The sequence below is a fragment of the Mustela putorius genome, unplaced genomic scaffold (assembly GCF_011764305.1).
Source record: "Mustela putorius furo isolate JIRA1106 unplaced genomic scaffold, ASM1176430v1.1 tig00000145_pilon_pilon_pilon, whole genome shotgun sequence".
NCBI lineage: Eukaryota > Metazoa > Chordata > Mammalia > Carnivora > Mustelidae > Mustela > Mustela putorius.
The window spans coordinates 29,971,137-29,982,683 of NW_025421294.1; the positions used below are offsets into that span (position 1 = coordinate 29,971,137).

General features: G+C 37.5%; 1 protein-coding gene across 1 annotated transcript; it reads right to left on the reverse strand.

Annotated features, from left to right (window-relative positions):
• Positions 1 to 2,052: 2,052 nt before the first annotated feature.
• LOC101675035 (heat shock cognate 71 kDa protein-like) lies at positions 2,053 to 4,280 on the reverse strand. The gene has a single exon (XM_045075550.1). It carries the CDS (start codon positions 4,232 to 4,234, stop codon positions 2,294 to 2,296), a length of 1,941 nt encoding a protein of 646 aa, XP_044931485.1. The 5' UTR covers positions 4,235 to 4,280; the 3' UTR covers positions 2,053 to 2,293.
• Between the last annotated feature and the right edge of the window lie 7,267 nt (positions 4,281 to 11,547).

An 11,547-nucleotide genomic window follows, 5' to 3' on the forward strand; every position in this document is an offset into this window, starting at 1 on the left:
GAGTAACCCAATGCACAAGGGTTCTAACTTCTTCACATCTTTTCAAACACGTGGTATTTTCTGTTTTTTGATAATAGCCATCCAAAAGGGTATTAAATGGTATTTTGTGGTATTAAGAAATGCCTTGTAAGTATGTTAAGCTTTATTTGTAGTGATTACTAATACCCAAGGAATTAGGTGATTTATCATATCATCTAATTAAATAAAATTAATAAACAAATAACCTAAACTGAAAATCAACATGGCAAGTTTTATTTGGGGACCTTCCAAATTCTACATGATAGCTTAAATCAATCCACAGTATCATCACAACCCCTTTCTTTTTTATGGCATGTACTCCTAAGTACGATATGAACATTTCAATTACCACACTACATCATGTTCTCTACCCTTTTCCTATTTCATGCAGCTCCATCTTTAGTCCTTCTTTACATGTTTCCTCCTCTGTGTTCTGGGCTAGATACCTTCCTAGAGTTTATAAAAGCACACTTCAGCTTTAAATATAAACAACCTAACATTCATAAAGAGAAGATTATTGAGATGCAAAATTCTGCACAATAGTTGCTAAGATTTCTAGTAAGTGGTACTTGCCTGTCACTTTCGACTGTCCACTTAAGCCAGTCTAGCCATTCATTTATATGAATTATTATTCATCATATCATTATTCATATATATTAATTATAATTCACTATAATCATTATTACAGTTGCTTCTGAAACTAAGTCCCTGATTACATGACTTTACTTAACCTCAGACTCCAAAACCCAAGATTCAATAAAAAAGGAAGGTGTAACATGATTAACTCATGCAGTCTCATTTTCAGTTATCATATGAAATTAGTACAAATGACGATTCTAGGTTGGATGAAAACACATTGTTTCCTCATATAAATATTAGTGTAATGTTTTTGTTTTACCTATTATACTCATTTATCTCTATTTTAAAAATTTTTACATTCTTATTCTCTTCTCCAAAGTGATGTCCTAACACCTAGCACAATACTCACCATGTATTTTACACATTTGGTGATTATTATTTTTTTTATTAAAAGATTTTATTTGTCAGTGAGAGAGAGCACAAGTAGGGGGAGAGGTAGGCAGAGGGAGAAACAGGCTCCCAGGTAAGCCAGAAGCCCAATGCGGGACTCAATCCCAGGACCCTGGATCATAACCTGAGCCGAAGGCAGCCACTTAACTGACTGAGCCGCCCAGGCATCCCTCAGTGATTATTTTTGAATTTATTAGAGTTTATAAACCACAACCTTACTTTCTTTATGGCTACATTTTACAGCCAAATTTATTAGCAGAAGGTATCCTAAGTTTCTTTTAATCTATTATGAATGCTTTACTGGCCCTCTACTCCTTCAATGTCAATAAGCATGCATCTATTAAGGTTTTATGGTGGTAGACTCTATGACTTATTCCTGTTTTAACCTGTAACTGAGTACAGGTCTGACATGCAACAGGGACTCAATCAGCCCCTTCCCCCACAGAATTTAAAGAACAGTTAAAAAAATAAATAAGTAAATAGATAACTAAATAAAAATAGTTAATAGTCCTCTTAAACTATTTTTAGTAAGTCATATTTGAACTAATTCTAGTATCAATATTTCAATTCTATTTAAATTATATATCAAAACAAGAGCATTAACCTGGCTTTTGCTATGCATTCACAGGTCAGTAGAGAAGTAATAATCACAAAAATTCAAAATCTTTTCTAAATAATTGTTTAAAATCAATATAAAAGTGAATTCAAACAGTTCCATCTACTGATTTATTCTTCTTATGGAGAAATAAGAAAAGAGAATAATTTCCTTCATCCTGAGACTAAAGTTCACAGTGTTATTTCTCTTTCAATTGGCATATCTTTTTCCTAAAAATGTACTCTGATAAACTAAGTCAGTGTATTTTAAAACTTTTAAGAAAGTGAATTCAATGCTAAGGAATCATATTATAATCTTGTATGATTTATATTTGCTACTTTACACTTACCTATTTTTTTTACTTCTCACAGAAAACGTGGCATTAATTTCTTTCTTTTTTTTTTTAATGGTGCCAATTTTAAATACAGTTTTATTTAAGACATTGCATTTTCCACTTAACAATACAGTGCTTATAAAGTGCAATGTTTATTTCCTTTCCCTGTGCACATATTCCATATTCAAGTATCAAGAATGCCCAGTTTTTTTGCTATAGCAGCTCAACATTACAACTGCCATGTAATTTGCTACAAATTTGGGTCCTTTGAATATTGTATGTGGAACAATGCTCAACCTATTTATTCTCAGATTGGTTTAGTCAACCTCTTCAATGGTGGGCCCAGAGGAGGCACCACCAGAGGGAGGAGCTCCACCACCAGGGAAGCCTCCAGGCATTCTTCCTGGCATGCCCCCTGCACTCTGGTACAGCTTGGTGATGATGGGGTTGCAGACTTTCTCCAACTCTTTCTGCTGGTGTTCAAATTCTTCCTTCTCTGCAGTCTGGTTCTTATCAAGCCAGTTAATGATTTCATTGCACTTGTCAAGAATCTTCTGTTTGTCTTCATCATTTATCTTGCCCTGAAGTTTTTCATTTTCAACAGTTGCTTTCATGTTGAATGCATAAGACTCAAGTGAATTCTTGGAAGACAGCTTGTCCCGCTGTTTCTCGTCTTCAGCTTTGTACTTCTCAGCTTCCTGGACCATGCACTCAATATCTTCTTTGCTCAAGCAGCCCTTGTCATTAGTGATGGTAATCTTGCTCTCTTTTCCTGTGCTCTTATCCACAGCAGAGACATTGAGGATACCATTAGCATCAATATCGAAAGTGACCTCAATCTGAGGGACACCACGAGGAGCAGGGCGTATGCCTGTGAGTTCAAACTTTCCAAGTAGATTGTTGTCCTTGGTCATGGCACGCTCACCTTCATACACCCGAATAAGCACACCAGGCTGGTTGTCGGAGTAGGTAGTGAAGGTCTGTGTCTGTTTGGTAGGAATGGTAGTATTACGCTTGATAAGAACAGTCATGACTCCTCCAGCAGTTTCAATGCCAAGAGAAAGTGGAGTGACATCCAACAGCAGCAAATCTTGAACATTTTCAAATTTGTCTCCAGAAAGGATGGCTGCCTGGACAGCTGCACCATAAGCAACAGCTTGATCAGGGGTGATGCTCTTATTCAGTTCTTTTCCATTGAAGAAATCTTGGAGAAGTTTCTGAATCTTGGGGATACGGGTAGAACCACCCACCAGAACAATATCATGGATCTGAGACTTGTCTAACTTGGCATCCCGAAGAGCTTTCTCTTCAGGGTCCAGGGTGCCATGGAACAGATCAGCATTTAATTCTTCAAACCGGGCACGAGTGATAGAGGTATAGAAGTCGATTCCTTCATACAGAGAATCAATCTCAATACTGGCCTGGGTGCTGGAAGAAAGTGTACACTTAGCACGTTCACAAGCAGTACGGAGACGACGAACTGCCCTCTTGTTTTCACTGATATCTTTCTTATGTTTGTGCTTGAACTCTGAAATAAAATGGTTGACCATTTGGTTGACAAAGTCTTCTCCACCTAAGTGGGTGTCTCCAGCTGTGGACTTAACCTCAAAGATCCCATCTTCAATAGTAAGGATTGACACATCAAAAGTGCCACCTCCTAAGTCAAAGATCAGCACATTCCTTTCAGCTCCAACTTTTTTGTCTAAGCCATAAGCAATAGCAGCAGCAGTTGGTTCATTGATGATTCGAAGTACATTGAGACCAGCAATAGTTCCAGCATCTTTGGTAGCCTGATGCTGAGAATCATTGAAGTACGCAGGTACTGTGACAACTGCATTGGTAATGGTCTTCCCAAGATAAGTCTCTGCGATTTCCTTCATTTTCGTCAAAACCATAGAAGACACCTCCTCTGGATAAAAGCTTTTTGTCTCTCCCTTGTATTCTACTTGGACCTTGGGCCTGCCAGCATCATTCACCACCATGAAAGGCCAATGCTTCATATCAGACTGTACAACAGCATCATCAAATCTCCGTCCAATCAGGTGTTTGGCATCAAAAACTGTGTTGGTGGGGTTCATCGCAACTTGGTTCTTCGCAGCATCACCGATCAATCGATCGGTGTCTGTGAAGGCGACATAACTTGGGGTGGTCCGGTTTCCCTGATCATTGGCAATTATTTCCACTTTCCCATGCTGGAAGACACCCACGCAGGAGTAGGTGGTGCCAAGATCAATGCCAACTGCAGGTCCCTTAGACATGGTTGCTTATGTGTAGGCCTGGCTTGGGTTGAGAAGAAGACAGCAATCCAAAGATATAGCCCCGTGTTCAATCGTGGCATTAATTTCTTAAAGTAAGTAATAATGTATGTAGTATGAAATTCAAAAATTCACAAAATGAAATATAGTGAAAATGAAATTTAATTCCTATCTGTAAACCCCAGTCACCTACTTTCTTTCAACAGAAGCAATCATTCTGAAAAATTTACTTTATTTCATTAGAAATATTATATGTCTATACAAGCAGTGTCTCTCGGGGGAAGAGGACATTTCATAAAAAATAAATTGTCTTTACTCTGTAGACAAGCCTGCTGTACTCTTAGTAAGCAAAGAAAGTAGATTCACAGATTGTGATTCTACTTCCATCATTACTCAACCAACAATCTCCCAGTATCCAATATTTAAATTTCTTAGAAAACATCTTGGTTGGCCAAGCTTAGGTCAGATGTCCACCCTTGGTTTAAGCAGCTGGCACTGGGGAAGGAAGGATGGATGGAATTTTGTGGTTTGTAGAACTGCCCGTCTTAAAGACTGCTGGTGAAGAACATCCTTAAAGACAGAGTATAACTGAAGAACCAATGACTGATGTGTGTCCTGCACCATTTAAAAAAAAAAAAATGCCATAGGAACTGTGAAAACTGGTTTAAGAAAAGGTGACGAAGGACCCTAATAAGATTTATGGCCATGACTTATTCTTCAGTAAAATGTTTGCCTTTGCAGTATGTTTGTTCTGTTCCTACTTGGTCATGAGAAATGACTGAACACAGGACAATGGGAATAGGTAGGTATGGGGCAGCCTTTCCGCCTCAGTTTGGTGTATCATGGCACAAGTGAACACTACACAAGATAGGCCATTTTTCTAGAACCCTATCTTAAAGAGCAGTATGAGACTGTGGGGTATACCCCAAGGTATAGAAAATAAAGATGGTTCAAAAGAAGTAATGAAAAACCACCTCTACCATATCAAGCAACTGGGCAGTGAGAGGTCCTCTGCTATGCCCCAGGAAGAACTTACCCTTGCTTTCTATGAGACAAAGCTTTTGAATGTCTGCTACTCCAGCATACTTTTGGTATGCTGGAGTTGGTCAATAACAGCTCAAAAAAGCTGACTGTCAAAATGTCCAGAATTTTACAAGCCAGTTGTTAAATACAATATTTAGTAAAAAGTCATATAAACTTTCAACTAAATAAATTATATTAATAACCAAGGAAATAAATACCATAAACTCATCACTAATTATTTTACTACATTTACTATGATCTATTTTCCAAGGTTACTTACTTCTGTTTGGTGGACATGCTATGTAATTGTGGGTTACTGTGCATCTGTTCCCAAGACTCCATTCAGTGACCTCACTTGAAATCAGCTATGGTTTGAGTATTTACACCACAGAAATTGGCATATGCTACAAATAAGGGCTTCTTTTATTATTCTGCTAACTGTACCAAGAGTCAGTAAACCAGAGGCCACATAATATTACAAAATAAAGTGCTACTAGAACACAGCCATGCCCATTCATTTATCAGATATTCATAGATACTTTTGTGCTAAAACAACAGAATTTAATACTTATAAGAGAAACTGTGTGGCCCACAAAACCAAAAATATGTACTATCTGGCCCCTAAAAGGAAAATTTTGTTGTCTTCTTGTCTAGATTTAAGGAAATGATAGAGAAAATGTGAATAACGCAGATTAAATTTAAATGTGTCCATATAGCTATTACACTGAATAACAACAAAAACTGAGGAAATCTTAAAATGTTCAAAACTGTTATCCAAGTGAGCAAAGAATTCACTCATGCCATGATGAATGAGTACATTTACAACATATATCTTCACTGTTTCACTTATCTCACTTATTAACATAAATAAAAATGTTAACCAAGATTCATATAAGAATATACATATCCTTCAATTGTAACTAAAAGTTGGCTACAGAAATGCAATTGGCAAAAACCAACCATAGCATTTTGTGAGAATCAATTAGCTGTATGAAATTTATCATAAAGGTATATTTAATTTCATATTTTATATTAAATTCATCTATTATTATTATTACCCTTTATAATAGCTAAGTCCTTTTCATCAGTACAATGTATAATAAATGCTATTGCATATTATTATATTTTCATATATTTGTGATATAAATATATATGTATATACCTATAGATATGTTATTTTTTAAAACATCCAAGCACAGTGTTTTTCAGAATGCCAGTTGTTAAACATTACCCAGCACATCACTGCCTGCCATCCACCCTGCTAGCCATGTAGGAACTACAGTAGCTACCAGATAGGAAAAAAAAAGACTTGACCCTTCTGACCAACCCATCCTTTATTCCTGACCCCCACACATCAAAGGAGGTGGGGTCTAGAAGATGGAGAAAAGTTCGTTTAAAAGTGCTGACAGCATCCCTGTCTCCAAAGCAGGAGCCTTGGACTATGGAAGCACCACTGAGGATAAGCTTTACATATTCAAATGGATTAAATTGGTATATAGTATATTTTTCAAATGCTGAATGTTATCAGAATGCTAGGAATCTGGCCAAGATGTTGAAAGGGTCTGGAAAAGAGAGCAGTGAAGACAGCAGCCTGAGTCCACTTATTCAGCCAACTTCAAGAAGAATGCATCCTACTGCAGGGTGACCCCTTAGAAAACACAGCAGTTAAGAAAGTTGAACTAAGGAGTCAGAAAGAGAAATGCTAGAGAGTGTGAGGGCCAACACTGCCTAGGTCAAAGAGAGAGCCAATTTCCATCCCATGAGGTATGCTGATTTAACTCACCAATAAAAATGACCTTATTAGTTAGCTTCTTCACTCTTGGCCATCAGGGAGAAACAATTATGGAGACAGAGGAGTTCAGGTCATCTTCCAACACTCACCACTGCTGGGAAGGGAGAGTTTGAGTACAAGCTCCTACTATCATAGTGAGGAGGGAAAGTGACCCCTCCTCATCAGTCCTTAAGTCAAAGGTCAAGCAAAGCACTGACCATGTTACATGTTACAAATAACATGGTAGATACAGATTGATAGACAATCTAGAGAGATGTTCAGAGACTTTTTACAGGTACCTATCTGTACCTATCATGTTATTTGTAATAGGTACAACATATTGTCTATCAATCTGTACCTATCATGTTATTTGTAACATGATAGATTTGATTTGATTTGTAACATGATAGATTTGATAGACAATCTAGAGAGATGTTTAAAGACTTTTTACATGTTAGCCTGAGGCCAGGAGATTGCAAACAGATTTTGACAGAACAAATCAGGACAGGGTTTTTGTTGGCTTTTATTTTTTACTTTTTACAAAGACCAGAATCAGCTCCTTAATGTGGGAAAGACAGACTGAGGTATACTGAGCAAATAAACATGTGCCGACCAGACTTATGGATAAAGAATGAGGACATTAGCAATTAACCAAGGGTTGGAAGACCTGGGTGGCAGTTCCAGCCATTCTGGCTGTCCTGCTAAGTAGCCACAGACCTCTGAAATAGACATATTACTCCTCCACTGGACATCAGTTTCCTGCACATAAAAGGAAGTCTTTTCCTGCTCCAATACTGAATCATTTTAGAAAAGGAGCTTCACTGCTCTATAGGTTTTTTGTGTGATGCAATGAACCTGCTCTGTGTCATCCAGGTATGAAAATACAGGAGTCATTTGCTTTCCCAACAGTGACAGTGAAGCACATCTTGGACCTGGGATATCAGTTCAAATCTTACCCTCTAGGGCAAGAAATGCTAAGTGTGGTCTCCAATAGATCAGGTAAAGTGAAATAAGAAATTCTATTTAAAACTCCACATGCAGGTTCACCCTTCTTTGCATTTTTTTTTTTTTTTTTTTAGGAATAAGTGAAACAAGAATGACTCCAAGAACAGGGCTTACATTTGAAAATAATGATAATACATGACACATTCTGAACAATGATTTAAATGATTTTCTTTCTGTGCCAGTCTCTTTCCCAAACCCACACTTACAGAATACTTCAGGAAAAAAAAATTGTCTCCCCCTATAGAAAACTTTATTTCTTAATTTCAGGCCCTAAAAATGTTATGTATTCAAGAAACTGAACCTTGGAAAAGAGAAAAAGATTCTGACTTATCCTCAAACCTGTACTCTCCTCTGAAAGAGTTTACACCAGGCAGGATTGAGCCATTTCAAAGGCTAGCCAAATAACTCTTTTTCCTTCTCCAGTAGAGGAATCAAGGCCTCACATTTGAGCCTCTAAACTAACTGTACCATTCTAAAAAGTCACACATTAAAAAAAAATGCTTAAAAAAAGTAGACTTCAGCTGACTATAAGAGCAGAATTATTCTCATTCATTTCTAGAGACCAAAAGAAGGAAGACTTCTCCAGGATAGCCCCTACTTCTACACAGGTTTTACTGTTACTTAAGGGGAATGTGTCTGGTGTGTGGGAGCCACACAATGGTGGTTGTGCAGTTCAGAGTCCAGTGACGAGCTCTTGTGGAAAAACGTGAATTTCTATGAGCACTCAGAAGACACTGACAATGTTCATGGAGTTATTACTGAAAGGGATTCTCTTTCCCTCTCCCTCTCTCTAACTCTGAAAGGAAGAGATGATTAAAAAGATGGCACTCCTAGGAATATATAATTGCTGCTGGCAGCTCTTGTTTCTCCCACAGTTGTTTATACTTTGCAATGAGGATCTGAATGGTATTATCCTACAGAGAGCCCTATCCAAATACAATCCCATTACTAAAATATTCTGGAACTTAGCGACTACTCCACCAATAGACTTCTTTTCAGACACTTGTAGGATTTTCCAAATATCAAGAATTTAGCTTCCTGCACTGTGCGGGTAAACTACAAATTTTATACATACATACATATATACATACACACATGTATCAGCAAGAAACATGCATATACACACACATATGCACATATTGCTAATATATGTATGTATATATGTATACGTGTATGTGTGTTTCTTTGTGTTTATATCGTGTGTGTGTGTGTATGTGTGTGTACATGTGTGTTTCTTTTTTTTTTTTTAAGATTTTATTTATTTATTTGACAGAGAGAGAGATCACAAGTAGGCAGAGAGAGAGAGGAGGGAGCAGGCTCCCCGCTGAGCAGAGAGCCCGACGTGGGACTCGATCCCAGGACCCCGAGATCATGACCTGAGCCGAAGGCAGTGACTTCAACCACTGAGCCACCCAGGCACCCCTACATGTGTATTTCTTAATGAGAAGAGAAACTGAGAGGTTTTTGAGGCTGTCCAAAATGTGTTTCACCATATTAATTTTGCCTAAAATTCCTTTAAGAGAAACAGAAATCCCTGCCTTGCTATAGTCCTGTTTCCAGTGTGAGGCCTGAGTCAACTATCATGATCTCTACTACAATACTAACCGTACTATATGACCACTCTTCAGTCTCAAGTTCCATGCTTGAACCTTTGGCCCTTACCTAAGGATGGCTAACGGGGGGAGGGAATGCTCCTTCCATGCTCATTCTCCTGCCACTGGGTCCTGCTATAAATGGGCTAAACCCCATGAATCCCTTTGCCTTTGTCTCCCAAATGTCTGGGGTTGCATGTAATATTGCACTATGGGTTGTCCCCACTAACAGGAATAAATTCTCCCAGATAACTCCAAATTCTCACTTTGCGTAAGAAATAGAACTGCAAAAAAAAATCTGTCTTTTGGAGATTTCATTACCAGCTTGTCCAGAAAATTTTCCAGGAATGGGAGAGTGGCAAAATAAATTGTTTTGAATTAAATTCTTCATTGACAAAGTTCTTCCTTGGTAAATGAGTGACTGAACTCAAAAGCCCAAGAGGAAGCATGAGGAGAGAAGAATAAGGGAATTGGGGTGACTGACTGTTGAATAATTAAGAAAAGATGTTAAATGCTGATAAAAAAAAAAAAGGGAAGTTTGACCACATTGTTGTGTTGTTCTTTGAAGAAATTAAGCTTGTGATCTAATGACAACTCAACAAAAATGCTATAAAGATTGAGAATGATATATATTTAATTCATATGCTTAAAATTTTTTGATATATAATTGGAAGAATAAAGTTAGCCATTCAAACAAATTTACCAGAAACCTTCCCTTCCTAGTATATATCAAAAAATTTGCACAGTACAAATTAATCTTTGAAATTGAAATGGGCATCTTTGTCAGAAAACTAAATAGTACACTTCTGTTTCAAGTGTCACTGTTTTTTTTTTAAGTTTGAATTCCAGTATACTTAGCATACAGTGTTATATTAGTTTCAAGTATACAATATAGTGATTCAATGTCATTAAATTATTTGAAACATGTTTTTTTTTTGCACAGTAAAAAGGTAGGACAAAGATTAGTTACTTAAGCTGTTTTTGGAGCCCTCTTCTCATGGTGATGGCTACATAGGGATTCATTAGTCTAATCTCTCTCTATATATATGTTTAAAAATTTACATCATATATATTTTTTAAAGAAGACACCCTATTCTTGTAAGACAGAGATGATCGAGACCTCTTCACTTTAATTCTTAATTTATGCAGCTTTCAACCACTCTCTAAGAACACACTCATTTGCCTGGAACATTTGAGCATCACCTTCAAAGGATGGCAAGAGTTCCAAACTGCTTTCCATCTCTCACCCTTCTACCCCTCTACCAACCTTGCTGCTACTACAGACAGCTGGGATAGCAAATAGACTGAGCAATCATCAGGACTGTGGTCGAAGTTCAACTTTGTACCCGCCCATTATGTGAAATGGATGCTTTCCATACCCAGCCTAAGGAAGGCCCATCCTTATCAGCCCCAGCAGAATAAAAATCCAGAGATGAAGCTTGCTGGCCTGAAGGAGTTCAAGTAGAGGCTTTTTTATTAGCTGAGCTAAACACTGATCCCACAAAGATATAGGTTTTGCATCAAGGACCTGCCTAATGTCTTTCATCTTCTGTGATCTACAGACTTGTACAACAAAGTGTGCTCTGGCCCAAGACCTGCCACCCACCTCCAACTGAATGATCCCTTTTTTGCCTTTGAGTTCCCACAGGACTTTATCTTACTTTTCTTGACACTGATTTCTTTCTACTTCATGTCTCATCTCTCCTTTTGCATTATAAATTCCAGAGTACAAAATGCCTCCTTGTGACTTTGACTCACCCATAGGATCCAGCACTAGATGACAATTACCAGTTACTCTAGATGTTTGCAGCATTAACACTCCCAGTTCTGTCCTTATCCCAGCTCTATCTGTAATCAGAACTCACAGGAAAAGACTTAAAAAGAAGAAAAATAATATAAATATCATCTAACTACCAGTTAGAAAA

Bases quoted from the DNA above. Each gene is read 5' to 3' on its own strand.
- LOC101675035 (XM_045075550.1), bottom strand. From the start codon at position 4,234: ATGTCTAAGGGACCTGCAGTTGGCATTGATCTTGGCACCACCTACTCC.